General features: G+C 43.6%; 1 protein-coding gene across 1 annotated transcript; it reads left to right on the top strand.

Moving 5' to 3' along the window:
- Positions 1–983: 983 nt before the first annotated feature.
- On the top strand, positions 984–27,785 carry ZNF652 (zinc finger protein 652). Its single transcript, XM_074162791.1, has 6 exons — positions 984–1,165; positions 17,043–18,190; positions 21,608–21,755; positions 22,919–23,034; positions 24,300–24,444; positions 24,890–27,785. Exons 2-6 carry the CDS (start codon positions 17,282–17,284, stop codon positions 25,402–25,404), a joined length of 1,833 nt encoding a protein of 610 aa, XP_074018892.1. The 5' UTR covers positions 984–1,165; positions 17,043–17,281; the 3' UTR covers positions 25,405–27,785.

Raw genomic sequence — 27,785 nt, forward strand, 5'->3', positions numbered from 1 at the left:
GGAGAGGAAAGTTTGAACAAGTGAGAGCTGGGGTTTGGCAAAATAACAGAAGCAACCGACTCCTCTGGCTACTGTAAATCAGATGGGGCCTCACTGATGAGGCCTTTTTAAGCTCTTACCTGACTCCTGAGGGGCAGCTCTGTCACCCTACACGACACAGGGCCCTTTCAAGGCGCCTCCCATCCCGAGGCCGCAGCTGCTGTGTGAAGTGTTATCCCCATTTATCTGTGAGAAGGGGGGCCCCGAGGCCTGACGCCGACCCGGCTCCTCGTTCACGGCCATCGTTCCCCCAGTGCCGGGCTGCGACCAGGGGCCTTCACCGGAGCGTCGGCGGTACCCGCGGAGCGAGGCGAGGCGTGGGCCGAGGTTAGCCGCAGCCCGGTGGAGCGCTCGCCGCAGCATGCCCAGCTCAGCTGACTGCAATTAGGGCGGCCTCTCTAATTACCTCAGCGGAGTAACGGTCGGCCCCGCCGAGGGGAGCCGGCGCCCTCCTCCTCCCCCCCCCGCCTTCCCGCCGCTCCGCGCGCGCCGCCTCACCTGAGCCCCGCGGGGCGCAGGCGCATGCGCGGTCCCGTCCCCCCCTCCGCGCGCCTCACCTGCGCTCCGCGCGCCCCTCCGCAGCCTGAGGTGAAGGGCGGGGGGGGGGGGAAAGGAGAGCCAGGCGATCGCCCGACTGCGCATGCGCCGCGCGCCGGGCTCCCCTCAGCCTATGGGTGTCCCCCCCTCTTCTTCCCCCCCCCCCCGCTCCCCGCGCGCGCGCTCCCTCCTCCCCCCCCCCACCTCAGCGCGGCAACCACCTCCTCGGCGCGCGCCCGCCGCACGCACGCGCGCCCGCGCGTGCGCGCGGCGGAGTCGCGAGACTGGCGGCGGCGGCCACGTAGCGCTGCGGCGGCGGCTGAGGGGGAGCGCGAGCCGCGTCCGCCGGTGGCGGCGGCGGGGCCTGGGCCTGAGCCTGAGCCCCGAGCCCGAGGCAGCGGCTACTCGAGCGCCGCGGCGGCGGCTGAGGGGGCCGAGCGGAGGGAGAGAGGGAGGGCCCCGGCCGCCCTGCCCTCCGCCCTCCCGCCTCGCCTCCTCCACCCGCCCTCCGCCGCCTCGCCTGGTGCCCCCCTCCCCTCGCCGACCGGCATGGAAGGCGGCGGGGGCGGCCCTGAGGGGATCGGCCTGGGTGAGTGCGGGCCGCCCGCTCGGCTGGGGGGATCCCCCCCCCCTTCCCTTCTCCTCGGGCCTGGCGGCAGCCGCCGAGCAGCGCTAGGCCCGGCCCGGGGGTGGGTGACGGAGGGAGCGGGGTAGAGCCGCCTCCCGGCCTGGAAGGGAGCGGGGCGGGGGGGGGTGGGGAGCGCCGTGCCAGGCCAGCAGCCCCCCGGGGGAACGGGGTGCTGGCCAGGCACCCCTCGGGGCGGAGGGGGTGCAGCCCGCGGAGCCCCTCGGCGGGAGGAGGGGAGCGGGCGGGGGAGGAATGCCGCCGGGGGCTCTGCTCGGCCGCTGCACCCCGCTGGGAGGGGGCTGTGCCACCTGCCTGGGGGAGGGGAGGGAAGGTGAGCCGCACGAAGCGAGTGGAGGGGGGGGGCGGGTGGGAAATAAATAAATTCTTGTTAGTTTGGTTGTGCTGGGCTGCATTTCCACAGCTCTCTCCGCTTTCTGCCTTTGCTTTCCGGCCCCCCTCCCGCGGAGTGGGGGCACGGAGGTGTGGGGGCCGCTGGCAGCCCCCTCCTTCCTCCTTGTCACTCGGTAATTGTGAAGCCACAACGGTGCGGGGTTCGCGATTGTTAGGAGGGAACGCGGTTCTTAAAACACACTCCCTTCTGGGACTGGAGTTGTCAGTGGGTAGGTGAGGAGATGGAAGTGTTACCTTCTCCAGTAGCTGGTTCTGGGTGTAGGTGTGCGAAGGGGAAAAAAAAAAAAAAAAAAAATCAGGTGTTTTCTCTCTTGCTTGGTCTTTTGCTTGGGTATGTTCCCCTTCCCTTTGCTCTCAGGACAGATGTTGCGGTATGTGTGCCCTAGGGTTTTTGGTTGTTTTGATTTTTAACTGCCTTCTGTGCAACTTTCAGTCGTGTGGATGTCTTGGTACAGGTATTGTTAGAATGAAAAGAGATGCTTCGAGATAGCGTATCTCTTTGGTCTTAACAGTATTATGTAAGGATCTTTAATCACAACTGAGTTTTGGCATCTTGTGCAGTAGAAGTGATTTAAGTCAAAGCAGAGGGGGAAGTACTGTAGACATAAAAGATGTGAGGAATGTGTATCTTTATCTTTTCAGGGGATGACCTGAGCTGTATTGTTCTGGGAATGGCAACTGGCACATGCTTTGTTGACAGTGGTGTATGCGCGGTGAATCAAGAGAGTGATGGTAGGGTATGTGTGTGTGTGTGTGTGTGTGCGCGCGCTGAATAAAGGCGGTGTGAGGCGTGAGCATTGATTTGTGATGGATGGTCTGGTGCACCTTGATTTGCCACCGTGCTGATTGACTGCGGCTTGATTGTTCGCCTCTGGAAGTTGGGTGCTCTTTCTCTTGAGGTGTCTGCTGTGTATTAACAAAATGTATATTATACATGCAGGACTGTGGACACTGGCGTGGGTAAAAAGGCTGTGGAGTAGGAAAACCTCATATAAAAAGGATGTAATACTTTATGGTGACAGAAAATTTACATCCTTTACATGGGTGTAGTGTTCTCCTTGGTACATATTTGAAACCCCTTTATCTCTCTTTCTACCCGCATGTAAAACGCGTTTTTTTTCTGGTTTATAGAGGTTAATCAAGTGCTTGCAATATGGTTCTTGTGCTGAGGGGATGAAGAGTCTCCATCCCTGCCCCAGGCAGCCAACATCTTAAATTCAGATGTTGATAATAAAGTTGAGAGATAGAGTAAACTCAGTGGGAATGTGTAGTTGAGGGCTAGACATTTTTGAAAGCTTTTTCAGAGAGAATATGTTTGAAAGAGAAGTGCAAAATCACGATGGCTTTTTTTTTTTCTAACTAAGCAACTGCATGTAATAGGATGTCAGAGACTTGAGATTTTATTTATAATTTTATCTAGTATTTGGTGACTAGTATTTATAGCTACTTCGGATTTAGTTGCAGTAATTGTGGTTTGGGAAGATCAGTACGTGTTTTGTAGCTTAGGATTTGTAATATTTGTCCAAAACTTTCCAAATGTTTACATGATCAAAAGAGACTTTGGCATTATAGGCTGTCGTTCACTTGTTTTAAAGGTCTTAATTGATAATATTAGTATTCTCATCTAATGCTGATACAGGAAGCCTTCAACTGATGTTTTGGAGGGTGAATTCCTCAGCAGTTTTATAAGAGCAGTTAGGTATCTATAGGGGTTAAATTAAAAAAGCAGTTTGTCAGGTTCTGTTGCAAGTGCAAGCTGCTGGGATGTTCTGGGATGGTTTTATTCTTATTGCCGGAATCACAGAATGTGGAAATTTCAGACTGAGAGGTGCAATTTCATCTAAAGATGGAAAGTCTTTATATATACAAGAAATTGCTTGTAACTGAACAGACTTCATCTGGTGACATACCACCTACAGCAGGAGATGTCCACGTAAGAACAACTTGGGAAGAGTCCTTTGAGTTCGCACAACTGCACTAAATAGGTATTTTCAGTAAACAAGATGCCATCTTCCAGTCTTGATATCCCGTACCGTATCGGTGCCTGATGGAAGAGTGGTGAACCAATAGCATATTTGAGGTAGGCACAGGTATGTTTAATGTGATTACAAAACTACATGTCATCAGTGACCTATTTCTCTGTGGCACACTATAATATGCCTTATCAAAGCATAAATTTCTTTCTGGCCCCGCAAAAAAGAGAGACGTAATTGGAAGGAAGTACCAGCCAATTGAGATACGTTCTCTAACAACCTGATTCTGTGGATTATTATTGTATTAAAATATTTTATAACCATTCTCTTGGTTAAATTCCTACAGCACAGAACAGCTGATCTCTTAATGTGTTCTGCTGTGAAACAGCTCTCTCCCTGCAAGATCCCCATCTTGGCTTCTAAATGGAAGATGAAGTAAATTTCAAAGAATGTAATCTTGTTTTTTAAAACAATATTAGTTTAAATTTTGCTAAATATGTGCTGTTTGTCTTTTCAGAATCTTAGGATACCAAAGTTTGGGTTTTTTCCCCCCACAATAGTTAGAAAAAAAAAAAAAAGTGGATTTTTACGTGGAGGTCATTTTATTATCACGAAGTTATACACTTTAAATATTAATGCAGTTGGTGAGCAGATCCTGTCTACAGTTGACATCACCCTATAATGTCTCGTGCTTCCTCAAGCTGAGGGAGCATGGTTGAATTATTTCAGAATGTGTAGTTTTTTAACCTGTTCTTTCTGTGGATCCTAAATATCTAACTTCCAACCGTTTCCACTCTAAATACTGGGCTTATATGCTTTAAAAACTTTGCAATAACTCCTTTATTGTATCAAAAGTCTAAATAAATAATCTCTGTTAACATAAAAGGTTGTTTCGTCTGGAAGTGACAAAATTGATGCCTTTAAGAGCATTTTAATAATAAGGTTTGTCCTTGAAGTTGCAAATTCTGTTTAAACACCCTTATAAGTGTAAGTCAAATTATACCAACTCTAACCATTCTATGATTCTATATACCACCTTGGGTCTTCGCAGGGTCTTAATTTTCAGTATTTTGGAAAGTGGGTGGGGTTTGCTCGTAACTCATCAGTAGAATTCATGTAGTGCTCATAACAGACTGACTTTTCCTAGTTTAGTTGAAACATTCCTTATAACTTAAACTTGTAGTATCTCATTTCCAAATCACCTTCGCAAATGCTGAATTTTCCGAGTGATCTTAAGTCGGTGATTTTTAGCTTGCTCCTTCCTCCTGAAAAACAATTGCATGGGGAGTGAAACTCCGGCGGTAGCTCCGGTGCCAGCAGCTTAAACTCATTAACACAAGCAGCTTGCATTAGTTTCCTTGACACTTTCAGACACCCTTCCCTGAGGAGGTTTCAGACTAGTAGTTTTCACTAAAGAGAAACATTTAGCTATGCTAAGCAATTACCTGCGCTTTATGCTGTGTTGCGCTCCCGTTTGTGTATTTTTAAGGTTGGAAACTTGATTCTTTCCGTGGCAAAGTGATTTTTAGGAATGTAATATGAAACACAAGTCTAATAGAGAGTGGGCCTGCTCAAAGATAAGTTATTGGAATTAGGATCCGTATGAACGTTTGAGATAAAACCTGTTAAGCCAATTTCATTCTGTCCCAGGTACTAAACACAAGTGGACAGAAAGTTTTTCAGCTGGAATTTTGGAGGAATATTTGTGGTACCGCTGTGAAGACAGATCGCCTGGTAGGATAAGGTAGTAGAGCCTTTCTTGGGTTTTTTTTTTACAAGCAGAAAGTTTTATAGTTGAAAATTTACAGACAAGCATCCATTGAGCCACATACCTTCTTTTATGGGAATGTCGTACACAAAAAGTTGCAAATATTTGAGTTGGAGCGTAGCTGAGTCTTGCAGGTGCAGAAAGCTTACTAGGGCTTCGCTTTTCCTATGGCTGACTAGTCTCCTGGAAGACAGTAAAAATCTGTTCTGAACTCCGCAGTTGCTTGCAGGTCATGCTTATTTAAGCCTTTTTAGCGCTTATGTGATGAAAAGGGAATTATGGAATGTGTCTTAATAGTGCTGTCTGAAGACAAATCACATACAGTGACAACTGTGAATTTTAATGGTAGAAGGCAGATTATTTCTAAGGAAAAGCCTGGTTGCTGTTAGTGTCCCATATCCTAACGTGTAGCAAGTTCTGTCAACTAGCTGTGTCACTGTAATATTTTCGGACATTTGCTGAACAGGCCTATTTATGTTTTCTGATTGATGCAGATATTTTTTGCTACATATGTTTTAAAGAAGAAGCTCTCCTTCCTGCTCGTACTTCTGTAGATTTTCTCGTTTTGTCCTTCCTAACAAATTGCTCAGTTTGGTACAATGGTGGGAGCTCCATCCTTAATTCCAGTAACTTGCCCTGTTTTTCAGGCTAGAAAATTTGAGGTGTTGCTCACATAAATGATGGGGTCAGATGCGTTGCCGTTCCTCAGTGTATTTTCTGTGCTTTCTCCAAGTCCCCTGTCAAGTGACGTGCACCGTGCTTAGATTTCCCATGTTTTAACTGCATGTCACTTTATGAGGGACTCATGTTGAGATAGGTGTTTAATGCACTGCCGACAGTAGGCTTGACATTATGAAAATACGAGTTGTGGTGTACAGATGTGACTTCAGAAGTCTTTTAGCAGGAACAGAAACATTTCCTAATAAATCCTCATCGCCCGTGTCACGTAATGGTAAAAATGGCTGCTGAGAATCTCGAGCTTGCTTTATTGTAAAGTGCATGTCTTGAATCATTCATTTCACACTTACTAGCTGCAGGACAAAATCTATTAGTCAGAGTGAAATGCCATGCTGACTGCAGTGTAAAGGTCTGAGAAAAATTATGTCCTGAATTTAATTGCAACTTTTTGCCAGGCAGTTCTGTTTTAACACATACCTTGTTGCGCTTTTCTTCTTCCATTTGGACCTTTCTAAACTCATTCCAATTCTTGTGTTTTCTTCTGTTCGCTGTCCCCTGACCTTGCTCTTTATTACACTGTTTTCTACTGCCTTTTTGAACTTGTTTCCTAAACCAGTCTCTTTTCACTCTTAGATTTTCATCGCTTTTTCTCTAACCTGCAGATTTCTTGATGAAGGTTCCCACCTTCTACTTATCTTTGATAAATTATCTAGCCCACTTACGGTGCTATAAAAATCATTTAACATAATCTCTCCTGTGCACAACTGACTTCTATTATCCCACACTCCAAGCACTTCAAATTCAGACAATAAGATGAAAGTTAATTATCCCTGCTGTCAGTGGACACTCTTCTTCCCTTCTCACCCCAATCTTACTGAGATGCTGTTCCCCGCCTTGCTTAGGGAGCTAAATAAGTGTTATTTCTTTTTGCCAAGGGGGAAAAGAAAAGTTTTTGGGTTTTTTTTCAAGTGTTCTCTCTCTCCCTGAAACTCTGCTGCTGTATAGACAGCATCTCATTGCTGCGATTTGGAATTCATGCGTCACTGAGTAGGTCCTGAGGTGGTTTCTTTGATAGTTCATTCAGACCTTTGCCAAGATGTGAATTTGACTTGAAGCCTCTAACTCCTACCGTTCTTAAAGATAAATCTGTGGGTTTAGATTATAACATGTCAGGAAGGAGAGAGAGCTCATACCTGAGAATATTTTCATAATCATTAGGAACTTGTTTTTTAAATGAAAGTATGAGCTACACAAAGGCTGAACTCACTTGAGAAAAATTCCTGTTTGCTACAGATTCTTAAAAATACATTTTTTTTTCAACCTCAATTCTTAAGCATAATCCTTAGATGTTTTCCAGAAATTTGTTATTGTGCTTTTATTTTCTTACCTTGCTACTTTATGGGTGGTGAAAGTCAGATTGCACCTGTAGAACAAATTGATTATTTCAGGAAGCAAAATCTTATAATGGATGGTAGTATTCGTGAAGTTGCACAGTGAGCTGATTCAGAGAACTGATCCAGCTGGATGTTTATCCCAAGGAATGGTTATTTTCCAGGCAGACTGATTTCCCAAGGCATCTCGCCTTGCAACCATAAGAATGCCAGCGTTGGCATATAAATAGGGAGAGCGTCCTGCCTCCTTTGGCAGCCACACAGACTTAGATCAGATTAAAATGAACAAGTAACTTTGGCCTTAGCTGATAATTGTCCTCACTTTGCCCAGAAGGAAATTTAAATACAAAGCAGAGATAAGATGTCCGTGGCTGCATAATGAATTAGAGGAAAAACTGGGAATAAAACCCACTGTGTGAATGGGAAGAGTATTTATGCTTGAGAACTGCACCTGTAAAACACGGGAAGGTTGAGGTGAACCGCTGCCGTGATAACAGGGGCTGTTTTGATCACGCATGGATTTACTGAACAGCTTTATATCTCCGTCTCTAACCCTGCAGGGAGAGCGCTGAAGGTACTTTCTACTTCCAGAGGTAAAATATGTGCAAACAGGAGTTCTGCTCAAGTATTGTTACTCGGTTAGCATTTCTTGGAAGCCGATAAATTTGTGTGTTGTTAAACGTGCTTTGTTAAATTATGTGAATATTATAAAAGCAAGAAGGTCTGCTTTTCCAAAAGTTTACATTGTGCATCTAAAACAAACTCTGTGTGTAATGGTTCAGAAGATTCAGTAGCTCAAAACAAGACAGTAATTGGTAGTGGAAGATAACCACACACCACATGGCTGTTCAGGGTTTACAGGAGCGTTGTGACATTGTGCAAGAAGAAACACTTACAATGGTATCGTTTTGGTATTGGCACATTTAGACTTTGTCAACACAAGATTTCTTCAACTTCTGCTGGCGATTTGTGCTTGTGTGAACGCACATTATCGTCTTTGTATTAACCTCACGGTGAGCTGGGCTTGATCTGAGCGCTCTTCGGCGATTCGGTAGTTAAAATGCTGCTTGAAGTTATAAAACTGAAACTCTACAGGTGAATGCAGGTGTGTTTTTGTGGGCAGGTTGAGGGGAGGAGGTACTGAGAGAAGACCAGGTGAGGAAAAGAAGGGGGAGAGCTCCTTGTGCTAATTCTCCAGCAGCACAGCATTTACCAGGACGAGAGCGTGGCGAGTCCTACCCCTGCCACCGCGCAGGGGACAGTTGTGCGGCTGCTGCAAGCTTTTTTTGTTGCTGGTTTCAAAGTCAAAATTATCTAGTGTGTAAATAGAGCTCTAAATGAGAAATGGAGAGGATTTTGAACCTATCCGTAAGCACATTCCAATGATGTGAGGAGAACAAACTTTATTTTAGAGAGATCAAATTCACACTTCCATGAAGCCAAAGAAGATTTTGCTATTGAAACCTGATTTTTTTTCCACTACATATCACTCTCAGCAAAGTTCAAAAATATTTAGCAGGTTTTTTTGAGATAAGCTGGTAGACTGAAAATGAATCAAAATGGTTTTTAAAAACTTCATTAAGCTGTGACTGAGGGACTCTGTAAAGTGTGTGTGTGTGTGTAACATCAGGCTCTCAGCGCAGATGAGATTATTTTAAATGTTCCATTATTACAGCGTAAATGATCCAGAAGCACGTTACAAGCTGTGATGTGTAGTACGGGCTGATCAGCGAAAAGCTGTAAGGAAGTAACTGAAGTAAGAAAAAGTGAGCTTTCTTAAACTCAACCCTTCTGTAAAATACGCAAAACTTTTACCTCCATTCTACATATTGCAAAAGTCTCCTTTACTGTATGTTAGCAGAGGAGGTAAGTCTATTCTGGGTATAAAAGTTTATTATTTCTTGCAAAAGAACCCAAAGCCACAATGAAAAACACCTTTCCTCCAGAATAAATGTCCAGGTGGAGGTTGTACCTCTCGGCTTCACCTTGTGAACAGACCATTTACATCTTTTTTGAGCTCTCTCAACTGATCTCCATCTGCATATTCAAAGACACAGATACACATCTAGTGCCTCTTTCTCCACTCCTCCTTTATGGGCGGAAAAATGCTAACTTTGGGCAACAGAAGTAGGGATCTTGATGATAGATTTCCTTTTTGTTTTCCTATGGCTTTGTGTGTAGCCCATCTTGTTAGTGCAATCATTTGCAGTCTCACAATAAGTTAGTGGTGTTTTATAAGAAGTGTCATCCCTGGCATCTGAATAGAGATGGATGCTTTAAAATCTTAGTGTTGTTTTTACTGGTCTTCAAGATATGTGAGCAGATAATGATGAAAGCAAGAGTTTTTAAAGCAAAAAGGAATCTTGCCACTGAACAAGAGGAAAACGAGGCAATAAGAAGTGATTTGGAACAAAGAACAAGCTGACGGGTGAAACAATTGCCCTTCAGTATCGCAGCAGTGGGTCGTTTTGAACTTCTGGCACATATTTTGATGAGCATACAAATTTTAAGGGATGGATAATCTGCTAATGTGGTCATACCAAACTTTTCTCCTTCATCTATGTGTCTTCAAGTTACCAAACAATTACAGAAAAGTAATAAATCTGAAAGATGGGTGTATACGTGTGATTGAGTACTGTTAAGTGGCAACTACCTGGTTTTGTTTTAATCTTGCTTTCTATTTTTTGCACTGAAAGATACAGATGAGACACAACGATGGATTTGAATACAAGGAGGTTCCTAATTCAGTCACAGGTGTTTAATTTTTACATATTTAAGGTAGTAGGAAAGGCTTAGACTGTTAATTTGAGGGTATATCGTGGTGTACGAGCACTTCTTTCAAGGTGGTTTTGCCTAGTAAAAGAAAAATGTTGAGGTTTATGGCTGTTGTATCTAAAACTAGTTCATAGCCAATAGAAACCCTTCATCTTATTGCAAAAGCTGAGGGATTATAATGCTGCTGAATTCTGAAATGGCAACCTCTTGAACTATTTTCTGTGGAGATAATGCTTGAAAAAATTCCAGCTTCACAGTTCTGGAAATCACTGGTTTTGAAAGCCTTTGTCCCTCAAACCAGATTTCTAGATACAGCCAAATAATTCATCTTAAGAAATGGAAAAAGCCTGAAGATTTTTCTTTTTTATCGTAGTTTTTATGTTTTAGCTGCAGGATATTATATAAGGCCTTTTTCTGGAATTGGAAATATGGTCTGCTTCATTTTCCATTAGACTGTTAAATACTTACAGGCGAATAGCCAGGTTCCATACAGTGAAAATATGTTGCCTGCTGAGTTAGCAAGATACCTCTCATAGATTATTTCAGGAATGGTCGGGAAAAAAAAAAAACAAAAACAAAAACCTAGCTGGAAGATGGGACAGTCTGGATGCTGTAGAGCATCTTCAGGCTTCCGTATACCACTCTGCCATATATCCTTCTGCCCGGACCTTTACTTGAAGAATTGGACAGTATTTGTTCACTCTCCAGTCTTTTGTTTCCCTGCCAAGGCTGCCTGCAATACTCTCCCTCGCTGCCAGCGTTGTTGGGTTTTTTTATGATGTGCGTGTCGGTTTGCTTAGTTGTACCAAGACTAATCCATTTGAGACAGAGATGCCCAAATATGTTGCATAGCTTTTAATTTCCCCAAAATGCAAGCCACAGTGCCACGAACCATTTAATGTCTGATCTTTTACATGAGTTGATGGGGAAATCTCTTTCAAGTGAATTTAGAGCTTGAAAAGAAGAGAGTTATGATTTTTTTTCTGGTTTTCACAGGAGAGTCCCAGGAATTGTGAGTGTTGTTTCCGAATATCCTCTTGCCGTGTTACACCATATTCCCAAAGTCAGTGTCAGCTGCAGAGAATTGTCCCTCTGATACACTCGATAGGATTATCCTTCCCTCCTGGCCTTTGTAGCTCTTGGAAGGGTGAACCTATTCCAGATACCATCTCTGAGGTGGGTGTTACAAGGTGGCAGATGACAGGATGGATCGTTAGTAGCAGTCACTCTTTTTATTTTGCATTTACATGGGCAAAGGCAGGCTTGAGTGCTTACCCATAGAAATGCAAAACCTCTGAGGATGTGCTGACTGTGGCTCTGTCTCGAGATAAAACTTCGCACTTAAGAACATATTTTCAGTGCTTTTGCATATAAAGCAGCTGAGATGCACAAGAAAGGAGTGATTGTACCATGATATAAATAATTCCCTCTTGTGTTATAGCCCTGATTGCTATCCGCTGACATGATGTAACTTGTACCAGATGTGTTTTCCCACTAACTGGGAATCGCTGTGCCCGTGCACTATTCTGTTTCATGCACCTGTTCTTCAAACTGTGTGAGGATATTGAAACTTCTTTTTTTTTTTTTTTGTTCCCCCATGTGCTCTGAAATATTGCTAATGTATTGAACTGGAGGTGACTGGACCGTTTTAATCAAACACTCTGTATTTTCACATTGCAATCTCTAGTTACTTCTTGCTAATACGGTTTTCAGAATTCACATTACCTAAAGTATTAATGCTTACAACTCTGCTCCTAGCTATTTTTAGGAAAAATGCAGCAGAATTTTGTGTTGGGCAGTATACTTAAAGCTAAGGTGTATCTGTGCAATGAAAATTATATTTTTCTGATTAATTTTCTTGTATTTCTGTCCTGTCTGCTGATTAAATTGACAACTGGAAAGTGATTAATGGATAACACTGATTAGTCCTTAGTGCCTTAGCCCTGTTCTGAGTGTAGTTTCTTCAACCACTACTTAACTAGTTTGAAATTGGCACGTTATCTTAAATAACGTACATTATTTATTTATGCACACGGTTGTTTCATCACCTGTAAACTCTGTGCAAATCTGGTCACCCCGGCTGTAGCTTCCAACCAAAAGACTTCAGGATCCTTAAAATCTTCAGATTGTTAATGCATATGCAAAATGGCATTGCCTTTAACACAGTTATTTTATTTTTCTAACTGTAGTCTGAGAGAAGTCTTGTTTTATGGAAAACTTCAAATTTCAAGATGCTCAGGCTTTCTCGTTGAGCTTGGGTTTGTGTATAGTGGTTTATATCCATAAATGGCAGAGTGGAAAACTTATTCATTCCCTGCAATGCCCCTTGGTTGGATCCATTAAAAAGCTGCTGAGATCTGGCTGCTCTTGAACTGAAGAGGGAAAGAAGTTTTGGGGGTTTTCTCGTGTGAAGTTATAGGTCTTGTGCTGTAAAGGAAGTGTGCAAATTACCTGTGCTGCTTGTGTAAGGTGTGTGGTATGTCGGTGCTGTGGCGCAGGTTCTCCCACGTGTTTGGTGCCATATGCTTTTGGAAAAATAATTTTGTCTTGGTGTCTCGTGAGCTGTATTAAGGTTGTGAGCGCTTCTTACTGTACCAAGTCGGAAGTGAAATCTAGTACAAGTGACTCATAAAACCAAAAAATTTATCTTCTGTGCCTGTCTTGAAAAAGGCTGTGTTATAACGAGGAGAGAAAAAACTGGATGGCTAAGAAGTTAATGCATTTTTCATGTTGTACATTGACTATTGCGATCTTTTTTTTGTAGTATTGGCTTTTCATGCAAGAAGTAGGTGAGCTGCAGGAAAGCCCCAAGCTCTTACCCTTCTTCCTCTTTTTCCTTCTGGTGTGTGTAAAACACAAGCAAACGCCACTGATTTGTGAAATGAGGCACGGGTATGTTTTTTAAAGGCATTTTCTGGTCCTTATGGCTATCTGGGAAGAGTGGGGGAACTTCCAGATGTTGACTAAGTAATAAATCGATACAGTGCCCTCTTTGTGTCTGTGGACAAATCACCCTTGTGCTTGCAATACCCCTGGACTTGCCAACCTCCAGCAAAGCAAATTAGACCAGCGTCTGTCAATTCTCAGAGCTAATATTGATAACTTTCAGTGGGCGGCAATTAAACTGGTTAAAAATAAATAAAAGGGGAAAAAAAATAAATTAGGCCACATCGATGAGGAGTGGCAGGATCATCGCTGGTTGAGTAGTGCCCCAAAGTGCCTCTAGTGTCTTTTTTTTTTTTTTTTTTCATGGGAACCACCAGAAACACAGGAGCAGAAAGAATGAGCGGTGAAGTGTGTCCATCTGCGGAGCTGGCAACCAGCTGTGGGCCAGGCAGGGTCAGCCGCTCGCAGGGAGCCTTGATAAGGCAGAAATGACTGTGCAAACCACTTCATTTATGACAAAAGCTGGAAGCAGCAGTGTGGTTTGTTGGTTTTTTTTTTGTTTTTTTTTTTTTTTTTTTTCTTGGGTTTTTTTTTTTTTTTTCTTTACATCAGTGTCTGCTGCTGGTGGCCGCTTGCCAGAAGTCAAATCGTATGTCCTTGGCACAGGTTAGACGAAAATACGAGATAGCCAGACTGTCAAGCTGGTCCTTCTCCGAGGGCAAGCTAAGGACACGTAATTTAAAGTCATTAACCTCTGAGTGTATTGCGCTCAGAATCCGGGCCGTGCCGATCTCGAGGCATCTCTTGAGCCCGAGCTGGGGCAGGTAATTGCGCTAGCGCTCTCTGCTATAAATTGTTCTATTTTTAGTACAGATAATGTGAAGAAATGTGGTTTTTCTTTAGAAGTAGCGAAAGCATTGTATGAAGTGTTGCTCCCACATACACATGCTTCCTCCACCTACACGTTTGTCTGCAAGTTGTTTGTGCTTTTTTTCTGGGTTTGAACCTTGGATATTCGTAGACTTGCAAACCTTTTTTGGATGATCTTTGATTACTAAGTGTTGGGTGCAGCTCGTGTTCATTCTGTGCTCCTAATACAGTTATTCCTCAGGTTTATGTCTGGATAAGCTGCTTCAAAAATTGCTTTGAGATTCTGTATCTTTTGTTACGTTTTAATCGGAACCCGTATTGCTCCCCTCTCTAATATGGCTGAAATTCATTCTGGTGAAATTCATTCTGGTGAACCCGAGCTGTTCGACAGCTTTGACAAAAGTGGATTCACCTTTTTTTTTTTTCTTTAAAAAAAAAAAGGCAAAAATAAAATCACCCAAAATGCCACTTTCTTACCTTCGGGATTAGAAACTTCAAGAAAAAAAAAAAAAAAATCTTCTATTTAAATATTTTGGGGCAGTATTTAAACTCCTGTCTCTCAGAACCGTCAGTGGTCTAGTGGTGTGTTGATGACATTAAACGTATAAGGAGGGCTGTTTGACTGTTAAATAATGTTGTTCGAAAGTTGTGGGTCCCTCGAGGGTAGCGGGCGGTGTATTCAAAGTGAAAGTAGGTTACTGAGTCTGCAGAGTGAAGTGGTTTTGAGACCAAATAGCTTTGATAACTCAGAAGAAGCCCCTTTGTTGTTTTTGGTTGGTTTTTTCTTTTTTTTTTTTTTTTTTTTTTATTTGAAGTGGTACTGTGTTCATACAAAGTGGTTTATTATACAGAATATTCCTTAAACGAGCAGAGGTGAAATGAAGGCAGGATATGGGAAAGAGAATATTTTGACATTCAGTATATAGCGGGGGGAGGGGAGGCGTGGAGGTAAAGCTTCCTTTTCATGACAAGTTTTTTTTTTTTTGCTTTTTCTGGCTCTCTAGCAGCAGCATTCTGATAGCCTTCCAGATTTACTCGTGCAACTTGAGAGTAGCTTAATATGCCGAGGAAATAATCGGGCATCATTTTCTACATGACATAGTGATTTTCTGAGCTTCTGAATAATTCATTAAATTTTGTTGAAGGAAAAGCTAAACGTTGGATTTCATCGTGCTCGCTGCTTTCTAAGGGCCTTCCTGGGTATAGGGGTTGTTAATTTTGGCTTGCAATCACAACCGGTTTATTTTATTATTTACCAGCTTTTCCAGCTGAATATTACTTGTGATCACAAGCCAATGTTAACAGCCCATCTCCACGTATTTCCCAGCCCAGCTGGATCTTGGCGTTGGTCTTCCTGCCTCTGGAGCTGGGAAGCTGGGACCCGAGACCCTGCTGAGAATGGAGCGAGGAATAGACCCCGCTGTCGCCGTGCTGCGAGTCTGGCTGCAGGTCACTCCGTTGGGCATCTTCAGGGTGCTTTTTGAGGGCATTGGGAAATACCGGAGAACCGATCAACAATCTCTTTTAATTAACTTTAAGCTGGTAATCAGACAACTGGTTATTGGGCCATCACTTTCCCCAGCATGTCACTTCGCAAGGATTGTAGGGCACAGTTCAGTCATCTTAATTATTCAAACCACTGGGACCATCAGTAGGTTCATCTCCTGTTCAATTAAATTCACTTCAAAGATAGAAATTTCTGGTGGAAGAGTAAAATAGAAACTATAATATATAAATTGCATTAAAACTTGTTTGGATGGAAGTTACTGCATTTGTAGTGTGGAGAGTATTTTAACTTGGTACGATGTGGAAGGAAATTATCATTAAAATCCACATCTGTAATACTTCTTTAGGTTAGTTCATTTTTTATTGTTGCTCCAAGAATATTCCTAATAAAAATGGCCATATGATTCTGCGAAATCCAAGTGTTTTATACCTGTCTGCTGGACTTGGCCCAAGCTTGTAGCCTCAAGGAAATTTTCCGATTCCAATAGTGGGGATCTGCTTTTCTTCATGTTTAGCTGCTCGATCCATCCGTTTTCTGTGAGGGCCCTTCTCCGTCCTCTAGTCACGGGATGTCTTTTCGGCTCTGTCCTTAATTCTCCTCTTCTGCACCCTCTAGTCACAGGTTTAGCTCCGAGTATGCTGTTTGGTCAGGAGTTCCAATGTATTTCGGGATTCGATCTGCACAGCCAAAAATCTTGGCTTGATGTTGCAATGCTCTGCTACCAAAACGTAATTGTCCTGGTGAAGAATAGATGCGAGAGCGTGATTACTTGTATTCATTAGGAATCACGTGGCCTTTTTTTGCAAGAGGAAGTAACAGTGTCCTGGTCAAATTCCAACTTGGATAACTGCAAGTGAAATTTAGATGGGCGAATGTAATATTGTTTGGCTACTGTATTGAGGAAGAAGTAGCTGGGGGAAGGGAGAACGAGACAAAAGAATAAGTGCCTTAAATCAAGAGGCTGTACGAGCGATCTCTGAGGTGGAAACAAGCAGGGGACACAGTGTTCTTAATCTGATTTAATGCTGCGAGTTGAAAAAGTCTCCATTGAAATTCTTCATGCATATCTACGTTAATGGAATGTTGTTCACTATAATATGTCCTTTTTCTGGGTAAGGATGGGCTCCCTTTGGGAGATACAGAAGGACAAGAGGTATTTCTGTGTAGGTATGCACTGTGATGGAGAGGCATATTGGAGTAGAGCAGAGTTTTGGGGCCATCGGTGCTCCTGAGAGTCCAGGAGAGACACAGATCAGCAGTTTGGCCCAGCGCTGGGGCAGGCAACGGTGATCTTTGGTGGGTGGAGAATATTCATTGCCTCGATTTCCAGATCTCAGGAGTCTAGTACCAGTTCTGATCCCAACAAAAGGTGCGCGTATTTGTACCTAACTGCCAGTTTTCCTTGAGACAGCGCTATAGGACAGTCCACCCCAGCAGATACAGCTCACAGATAATATACCCTGTGCTTTACTCCAGCTGTATAAACTCAAAACAAAAGAATTCGCTGATGATCTTACTGTGTTTTTTGTTTGTTTGTTTGTTTTTTAATTGACTTTGTTTTCTCTATTGTCTTTTATAGATAAAATGTTCAACGGTTCATTGGCAACTTTCTCCAGAAGAATAATTCCTACTGCTCTGCTCTTGCCATAATACCAGAATTCTGTGACCTACACGTCAGTGCTAAACACCAGCAGAGAATCATATTTTATTCATTCTGTGTAGATGGAACAGGCGTCGGCCTTGAGAGTCCATCCTGATTTAAAGCTGCTTACTTGGTTTTCTGGGATTAAAGGTGCTCAATGAATCAGGGCCCCCCAAATGAGTCAAACGGCCAATTCTTGCCAACAGTTGGTTGAAAACTGTGCCGCGCATGTAGCAGGGATGGCGCAAGAGGACAGTCGCCGTGGTCAAGTGCCACCCACGTTCTATCATGGTGCCAGCCAGGAACTTGATCTGTCCACCAAAGTGTACAAGAGAGAGTCAGGAAGTCCTTACTCCGTGTTGGTGGACAGTAAAATGAGTAAACCACATCTCCATGAAAGAGAGGAGCAGCCATATTTCAGGGAGAACAGATCGGTAGGAGAGGTCCGGGCTGTGAAAGAAGATAGAGAAAACTCTGACGACTCTGAGGAGGAAGAAGAGGAGGAAGATGAAGTGACTTACAAAAGGGAGCAGATTATAGTAGAGGTAAACCTTAACAACCAAACATTAAATGTATCAAAAGGGGAGAAGGGTGTCCCCTCCCAGTCCAAAGAGACTGCTGTTCTTAAGACCAGCAGTGAGGAAGAGGAGGGTGACAGTGGGGAAGAGGCCACTGAAGACAGTAATGATTATGAGGAAAATGAGAGGCAGAAGAAAAAGGAGAAAAGAGTGGAAAAAGTTAGTGTTGCACAAAGGAGAACAAGGAGAGCTGCATCTGCTGCAGCAGCCACAACTTCCCCATCACCCAGAACTACAAGGGGTCGTAGAAAGAGTGTGGAGCCCCCCAAGCGTAAGAAGAAAGCTGCAAAGGAGCCCAAGGCACCTGTGCAGAAATCAAAGTGTGAAGAGAAGGAGACTTTAACCTGTGAGAAGTGCCCCAGGGTGTTTAACACACGCTGGTACCTGGAGAAGCACATGAACGTCACTCACAGGCGCATGCAGATCTGCGACAAATGTGGGAAGAAATTTGTTCTAGAAAGTGAGCTGTCCCTTCACCAGCAAACAGACTGTGAAAAAAATATCCAGGTAGGTTTGCTCACCTGCTTGCCAGATTTCCATACCTTCTGTCGTGCCCTGGATACGGCTAGTGGACACTTCAGAGGGGGAAATCTTTTGCGCAGACCAGGTCCTGACCCAGACCTTGTCTCTACGTATCAACACTTTGGTGTCTTCCAAAAGAAGTAAATTGCAGGGAACAGTGTGTCCAACTGACATCTGCTTTAGCAGAGTTACTCTAGTATTTAACCTCGAGCTGGGAAAAACGCAAAGCTACTTTAACAAATGTCAGACTCAAGAGTAACTGGCCTGAAAACAAGCGCATTTGACAGGATAAACCCTCCCTCCTCAGGTGCTGAGCACCTGCAGCTATCGCTAGCTTTAAAGTTCAAAGTGTCTCAGTGTCCTGAAACTCAGTCACAGAGTGTGTCCAGGTAAGGTTTCAAGGGAGACCGGAATGATGGCGCTTTGCTGGTATTGGAATCAGAAATTTGTAAAATACAGCGGAGAGGCAAGCAGGTGAGAAAGAAACTAGTGAAGTCAGGATTTGAACTTGTGTTAAAATGTAACTTTTTTTTAAATCCTACTGAGATAATTACATACAAGTAATTTACAGTAGTGTTCATGGATGCATATGGAAGTGCATGAATTCCAGTAAATCTGTTCATGAGCCTGCCCTTTTCCCAGTGCAAAAAGCAGCTCAGTAAATCTCACTGATAGTATAACGATCTCTGGTCTTTCTCACCAGAAGATTTGCAGCTTTTAATTTTATACAACAATGGAAGCCTGTGTTGTAATAAAACCATTTTAAAGTTTTAAGTTGTGGAAAGAGTTTCGGAGTTCCTGATTCATCTGTGGTTTGTACTTTGCTCATAGGCATCTGTGTTCTCATGTAACTGGGGGCACTGTTGTTTTATCTGGCGATTCGAACGTGCTTTTTTTGCCTTGTTAAACCCGGCACAGCGTTGCCACCTACTTCTGAAATAATCCCCCTGCCAGCGTGAAGCAGCTGGAGTTCAACTTCTGCCGAGCCGAAATGCTGAGAGTTTGTAGGGCAACGAGTTTTTTTGCCTTGCCCAATGAGTTATACCAGAAAGATTTAAGATATTTTTTTTCTTGCTTTGTTTGTTTGCTTAAATGCTAAACTGAACTGGTATTCAATTCCCGCTGTGTGAGAGACAGTTGAAATATTTATTGCAATTTCTCTTCACTGTAAGACTCGAATGCAGCTCTGTATAACGCTATGCTGTTTTTCCTTATGTTTCAGCTCATAGGAGGAAGACTGAAGGAAGGAGTATAATATAAGATAATGAGCTTTGAGCATAGTTAGTAAAATGCATAAACATTGCAGCTTTTGAAATAAATACTTCACCAGTTTAGTGTGGCAGAGAACATTTAAATGTAAATTTAAGGAATGCCCCATCATCCAGGTGGCTCATTCACAGGGTAAAATCTTTGGACTTTAAACAGGAATTCATGAATAGTTTGTGTGTGGTATAGAATGGAAAAGCATCCTGTAATCCCTTCACCCGTTTACTTCTGAGGGGTTACGTCCCTGTGTCCAAAAGCGATAGGAAGAGAAGAAATTGTAGAAATGGTGTCCTATATCTAGTACCAGAAGAATCAGGTCCAGAAACTTTCCCAGATATTTCTAGTGCCAGAAGCTCTGCTAGTCGTCTTCAAGTTCTCAGTATAAACATATATTCAACAATAATTTTTGTCTGTCCTGACATTTGGAATGTGTTTCACAGCTGCCTGCTAATTTGTTTTTATTACACTTGGCAAAAGGAGTGAGGGGATCTGAAAGTTTTACATTAATATAGGGTTTAATATGTCAAGAGGGATATGGAGCTTTGTCTAGGAAAAAAAATGGTTTCATTATGTAAGTGGTAATTGAGCTGATAAACATGGCTGGCTCCTCTCTATATTTTTCATCTAAGTGATGGAATATATCTATTTTTCCAGGTAATTTCTGGTTTTCATCCTTTCAAAATTAGCACTTTCACAGAATTGCTGTTGTCACCTCAGACTCCCTGTAGTAGCTCTCGGTGATTTAAATAACTTGCTGCCGATTGTCAGTTAAATTGTAGACTGACTGCTTCAAGCGCTTGCTTAACCCTAAATCAAAGGAATTTTGATCATTTCTTAGCATTGCTTTATTCTCTAGGTTGTGTTTTTTTCACCCCAAAGACCGCAGTTTGTTCCTGACGTGCCTCCAAGTAGGTGCTTTTAGAGGCAGAGGCCCTCCATGGAGCCAGCGTGGTGAGCGTGTACCAGTTCCCAAGCCTGCAGAGATTCAAGCGCTGTGGAAGCAGCGTAACTTTGCCTGTCCAGAGAAGAAACGACTTAAGTTGACAGAAGGCGTAGTGTTGGCTAGTTCTGCGGTGAAGAGCAGAAGTCCTTCTTCCTGTGAGAGAAGGATTGGCAGAATTGACAGGCAGAAAAATGGAGATGCACCAAAAACCCCAACAGCTAACAAAAAATAACAAGCTGCGATTCCTCCTTCTTCACTTCAGAGATGAAGATGACTTGGTTTCGTCACATCTATGTCTGCTGTCAAGTTGTGCAACTAAGATTATTCTGGAATTTTCAAAAATCATACAAGGATTTTTTTTTATCAAGCCTTTAGCAAGAATTAACTATTGGGGGAAAAGAGACGTGTGAGAGCCTGTGGATCCAGCTCATCCCTGACTTTCTGAACGTTTCACAGTAGTTGTGGGAAGAGAGTAAAATACTGTCTGCCATACAGTCATTTTAGACCTACAGTGCTACTGATATGTATAAATGAAGAGTCAGAACACAAAAGACGGAGGTGACAACTTGCTTTGCTGTATGAGCTGTGTCCCAGACTCTCCACATGGTCAAGAGCTGCAAGATGGAAGCAGTCTTCTGTGTCCACCTAAAAGGATGAGGGCACTTTGTCTAGTCCTTGGGCTGTCAGACCTGGAGTATGAGGGGTCGCAGTGCTCCTGGAAAGCCAGGGCTGGGCGTGCAGATGGGTTGAAGGCAACTTGGTGGTGTTGGCCTCCTCCACCTCTGTTGGCATCTTCCCACACCAGGGGTTTGGATTCTTCTTGCACCACCAGCATCAGAGCCTGTGAATTGTCTTCTCTGTGTTAGCTCCTTGAGGGCTGCATCCAGCTAGAAATGCTGTTGTGGTTTGGAAATCTATTAGTGCAGTGGCTGTGGTGCATTTTGGGTGGCACCAAAATGCAGTACGTTAACATCCTCTCTAATCCTGCTTGATCTGGCTTTTCTTAGTGTAATTGTTTCATCTGTGAAACAGTAAATGTAAGCTGAAGTGCAGGCTGAGACAATATACGGCATTTTGACTTACTTTGGGCTTCTTTTTGTCATGCAAGAGGAAGATACGTGGCTTAACACCGCAAACTTGAATCACTGAATCTTTCTAATTTAAACTTCCTTCTATTTATCCCATTCATTCAGTGCGTTTCCTGTAATAAATCGTTCAAGAAGCTCTGGTCCCTCCATGAACATATCAAGATTGTCCACGGATATGCAGAAAAGAAATTCTCTTGTGAGATTTGCGAAAAAAAGTTCTACACCATGGCCCACGTGCGGAAACATATGGTTGGTGAGTTATTGATCGGTGCTTCTGTTGGTTCTGCCTCACAATGTGTCTTTGTGGTTCTTAAATAGAATCATAGAATTGTCTAGGTTGGAAGGGACCTTTAAGATCATTGAGTCCAACCACCAACTAACCCTGATAAAAACCATCACTGAACCACGTCTCTAATATGTCAACCCATCTTTTAAATATCTCCAGGGATGGTGCCTCAACCACTTCCCTGGGCAGCCCATTCCAACGCTTAATAACCCTTTCAGTGTCAAAATTTTTCCTAATATCCAATCTGAACCTCCCCTGGGGCAACTTGAGGCCATTTCCTCTTGTCCCATCACCTGCTCCTTGGGAGAAGAGTCCGACCCCCCCTGGCTACACCCTCCTTTCAGGGAGTTGTAGAGAGCGAGAAGGTCTCCCCTCAGCCTCCTTTTCTCCAGCCTGAACACCCCCAGCTCCCTCAGCTGCTCCTTATAAGACTTACTCTCCAGACCCCTCACCAGCTCCGTTGCCCTTCTCTGGACCCACTCCAGCACCTCAAGGTCTTTTTTGTGGTGAGGGGCCCAAACCTGGACACAGCACTCGAGGTGGGGCCTCACCGGTGCCCAGTACAGGGTGATGGTCACCTTCCGAGTCCTACTCCCCATGCTGTTCCTGACACAGGTCAGGATGCTGTTGGCCTTCTTGGCCATGTGGACACACTGCTGACTCGTGTTCAGCCGACAGTCGACCCAACGCCCCCAGGTCCTTTTCCACCAGGCAGCTCCAGCCACTCTTCCCCAAGCCTGTAGCGCTGCGTGGGGTTGGTGTGACCCAAGTGCAGGACCTGGCACTTGGCCTTCTTGAACCTCATCCCATTGGCCTTGCCCCGTCGATCCAGCCTGTCCAGATCCTTCTGCAAAGCCTTTCTACCCTCCGGCAGATCAACACTCTCTCCTAACTTGGTGTTTTGAGGAGAAAGACAACTGAATTTGCCTTATTATTTGAGCTTTACCCTTAGCAAAAAGTCCAAGCCTGTAGTATTGGGCAGTAAGCAAAATATGTGTCTCTGTACATATGTATATATACTTAAAAGCTGTTCAGTAGTAATAATTTTCCTGCTCAGAATTGGAGGAAAAAATTGGTTAAAGAACTGTTTGCATTTGAATGACCCCCTCTAATGTACTGTTGTGTTGCAGCACACACAAAGGACATGCCATTTACATGTGAAACCTGTGGAAAATCATTCAAGCGCAGTATGTCTCTCAAAGTACATTCCCTACAGCATTCTGGAGAGAAACCTTTCAGATGCGAGGTGAGGCAGCAGCTGTTAATATGGTTAGATACGGGAGCATAAAGTATAAAATCAATCACACTTGGCAGTAGGGGGATGTAGGTGGAAACTGAATTGACTGACTTGTAAATGAGGTGCAATTTTATAAAGATTTGGGGGGAAATTCTTCTCTGTGTGAGAGCACAGCAGGAATGCATCAAGCAGGGGTTCAAACTGAGATGGACTTGTTTGCTTTTGGTGCTGGCTGTCAGTTCTTTCTCTGAGTACACGCTACAGCAGGATTTGAATCCTAGTTTCCCTCCGTGTTCATAGCAAAACCTGATGCAAATTATGTTAATCCTCCCTGTCCTGCCTCGTAACTCAAAACAGATAGAAGCGGCAAGAGTGAAAATGAACAAATTACTGCTTGATTTTCACTTGTGGGGAAAACTTGTCCTCACTGAGATCTAAGGTAGTGCTCTGAATTTGTGTTTCTTAAACCGTGTGTGTGTTGGGATGGGGTTGGGCATCTCACTGATGCGTTCACGTGCGTTTGTGATTGCAATTTCATGCCTGCCCTCGGGAAGGAGACCGCATGGGCCAGACTTACCCGGTCATATGTCTGGGGCAGATAATGTCTCGTCATCTGATGGGGACGCTGGTGGGTATCACATGGTGGAGGCAGAGGGGGTGCAGAGCTCTGGTTCCAGGGCTAGTGGCTCACCCTGTCCACAGAGTGGGGCACAACTCCATCTGGATACGTAGTAGTCATGGCAGTGGTGCAGCCAGAGCAATCTTGGGGATAAAACTCCTAGGGAAAGAAATTACCTCATACCAATAAATAATAGCTGGAAAACAGACTGGCTCGCTGAAAACCAAGCCTGTGGTACAGAGCTGCCGTGGGTTTTGCTGTGTGAGCAGAGTCCTCTAGTGGAGACTCGCCATAGTCCAGCAGAGATCGCTGGCAAAGCTGCAAACCCTCCCAATGATACCTTCAGCCAACAGAAGCACTTTTCTGTTGGCGTAACCGTGTCTCTGCCGGGTTTTTGCCAACGGCTGTGTCAGCTAAAGGTTGTGACTGTTCCACGCTCCTTGCCAAGGCTCCTGTGCCAACAGATCTTTTAGTACAGACCAAATTCTACTCTTGCTAAATAATTTAAATTCTGCATCTCGGTGAGGGTCAGTGTGTGTGTACTAACTCGGGTACTCTTTACTCCTTCCCGTAGTACCATTTGAGTGCTGTCCCAGGACTTGCTTCTTGATGTGCCATGCCTGAATATGATGGGTTGCTGGTTTTTCTCTTACAGAACTGCGATGAGAGGTTTCAGTACAAGTACCAGCTGCGGTCCCACATGAGCATCCACATCGGACACAAACAGTTCATGTGCCAGTGGTGCGGCAAAGACTTCAACATGAAACAGTACTTTGATGAGCACATGAAAACACACACTGGTAAGAACTTAGCAAAGAAAAGTACCTCCGGGACAAAAACTTTCATACGCTTCTAGCTGTATTCCCTTCCTTGGAATTTGGGATCAAAATCATTATCCAGTCTAGGAAATCAGACGGGAAAAGTTAATACATTACTGTTAAATCTAATTGTCTGTAGCCCTGTGATTCACTGTGGGGGAAAATGAGAGGTTAGGCTTACCTCCTTGTTACTTTGGTCTGAAGTAACCCCTTGCCAAAGCTTTATAAAAGATCACCTCGTGCATCCAAATCCAGAGGTGAGAGAGGATTTCATAGAGACTGAGGACTTCTGTGGAGCAGCTGTGTCTCTGCTGAAGGTAGCAGTGACAGTAGCTTGGGTAGGATGCGGGCTGTTCGCATAAGTATGCTGGAGTAAGTATTAGCAGATGTTCTGTGCCTGACTGATTGCCGTATCTGTGTTCGGCAGGAGAGAAGCCCTTTATCTGTGAAATCTGTGGGAAAAGCTTCACCAGCCGCCCAAACATGAAGAGGCATCGCAGAACTCACACAGGGGAGAAGCCCTACCCATGTGACGTGTGTGGCCAGCGATTTCGCTTCTCCAACATGCTCAAGGCACACAAGGAGAAGTGCTTCCGCGTTACCAGCCCCGCCAACGTGTCAACTGCTGTCCAGATCCCACTCTCCACGACTTCTCCTGCCACCACGGTCCCTGCTGTAGTGAACACACCCACCACCCCAACTCCACCTATCAACCTGAACCCCGTGAGCACGCTTCCTCCGCGCCCCATTCCCCACCCATATTCACACCTTCACCTACACCCTCATCCTCACCATCCGCACCATCTCCCCATCCCCCCGGTTCCCCATTTACCCCCTCCTCCAGCTCTTTTTAAGAGCGAGCCTTTAAATCACAGAGGCCAGAGTGAGGACAACTTTCTGCGACACCTGGCAGAAAAAAACAGTTCAGCACAGCACCACTAACATCTTTGCTTCCTGCCAGCTATTTTCCCCTTTTATGCACATGGAAACAAGCCCTCGTGGAAGTATGGAGGGTTAGTTGGTGAGGATCTTTGTCTTTCTCATAGCCCCAGCAGACGGTCCTAATTTTTTTTCCCATGAATCAGTTAACAAACAAGGAAATCCTGTTTTTGGATCAGCAGTGCTCATTTGAACCTGGGAACCAACAGGACTTAAACCCAATTTGCTTGCGTTTTACTGGTGACTTTTATAAATTTCAGATACTGAGACTTGTGGAATTTTATAATTTCATATCAGCTGATGAGGTATGCTTGCTTTTATATCCTGGACTTCTCCTCAAAGAGGAGATAGGCCTGGTTTTCTTTGTACTAATCGGAAAGGCTGTGAGATTAATACAGAGCATTAATTGTATCACTGTGTATCGTAATGGATTCTTTTCAGCTTTTTGGTGCCGGCTATGGAGTGAGCCAGCCACGTATCACAGTATATTTGAGCATTATAAAGAAAGACAAAAAAATTTCTTGTTTGTGTAGCTCTCCTAACACACTCTTTATTTTACTACAGAAATTATTTTAGAGTTTTTTGTATAGACCTATTTAGTAGTCTGTTTCTAAAATGAAATGTATTTCAATAAGCGGTGTAATTTTTTCAGTGTAGCTGGACCTATGTTGTATAATAGATAAATTTTTATAATCATCAAAATGTGATTCTTAAAAGATGCATATAGCTTCTATAGTTAAAGTTATTCTTACAACCATACAACTTAAAAGGTGCTTCAGAGAAGAAAGGAACCCAAGAGGTCTCTGGAAAGGTTGCCTCAAAAGTGATGTTGATTTCAGAACTTTACGTAATTTATTTTAGTAGGGCTATTTGTTTTCTTTTCTCTCTCTTTTTTTTATTTTTTTTTTTAAATTTTAAAACCTTACGTTTCTTTTAAGCTTTTTGGACAAGGCCGGTGGGATACTGTGTTCCTGCTCCACAGGTTTGCTTTAGTTGAGTTGGAGTGAGGTATGAGATGGGTTGGAAGGGGAGCCCCTTAACACGTAGGGACCTGCTAGTTTTGGGAAAATAAAGTATCTCGAGTCAGCCAAGCATCTTTTTCTGGAGGAGAGCCGGGTTTAATGGCTTTTCATGGTATGATTTAAGTTGGGGATCATATCGAATGCTGCTCTTCAGATTGCTTTTTGGAATTCCTGGAGTTGTTAGGAGAGGGGGGGGGAATCAAGTGAGCTCATAAATGTGGTGGTTCTGACTGGTTGATTGTAAGAGTGAGAAGAGGAGTTTGAATGAGACAATGGTGTTTCAGTTGCATTGTTAAGAAAATGCTGATAGCACTGTATGTACCATGGGAAGCTCTATCCCATAAACGTAATGTGCATAAAATTATGGGATGATTTCTAGGGGTCGTAGTCATACTTTTGGCAAATCAAAGTTTTACAGTTGTAGGATAGGAAACTTTGAATTTGTAGGCATGTCACTGTTTCATAATCCTGGGAGGCAGTGAGGGGGAAACGACACGTTAGTGCAGGGACGGTGGGCTGGAATGCCAAACGTATCTGTTTTAACGAGTGAGTAGCTGTTATTTTTTCAGGTTTGTATTTCTCTTCAACTAAAACTAAATATAGCAGCATTATGCAATCTAGGATCTTGTTGCCACCTTCAATGAAGACAGAGGCCCAAGGCAATGTACTGTAAGTCCTCTTTTCCTTAAAATTCCTCCTCTTCTGTGCTGCTCTTTAAATTCAGTCCCACCAAACGATACATCCAGAGATCCTCATAGGCAGATGTCGGACTTAACCATTCTGCTTGGTAATGAACTGGGGGTTTGTGGCTAATGGGATTACATTTTTTTTCTCAAGATAGCAGAAATGGTGGAAATTCTTCTTAGCATTACTTCCTCAAGGTTAATGCTGTTAAGCACTGTGTTTTGAAAACACCATGTCCTCTGTCTGTTGAGAATTAGCTCCTTTAGTTGACGTTTTTCACCGTTTTCTACCACCTAATCATTAATGTTGGGTTTGTTTTGTTTTGTTTTGTTTTTTTCATAACAAGCATAGGAAACTTTAGGAACCAGAAAGGGCAATTTTGGCCCAACCAACCTACTCATTTTTGACTGAGCTGAAACCCCTTCCAGCATTTCTGAAAAATAAACCAATGGGTTTTTTTAAATGTTTTCTCTATAATATTTATATACACCCTCTTACCTTCTAGAAGAGAAAGCCAGTTCTGAAAGTGAATTTACACTCATGATGATGACTGTTATATTTACTGTGGCTGGTCCGCCCTGGAGGTTCTATGCATTCCACGTCACATTTGCAACCTACATTTCTGTTGTGCCACTATTTTACGGTCAGGCCTGTTATTAAATGATTTTTAAATGCTAC

Source organism: Numenius arquata, chromosome 23 (assembly GCF_964106895.1).
Source record: "Numenius arquata chromosome 23, bNumArq3.hap1.1, whole genome shotgun sequence".
In the NCBI taxonomy this organism is placed as follows: Eukaryota; Metazoa; Chordata; class Aves; order Charadriiformes; family Scolopacidae; genus Numenius; species Numenius arquata.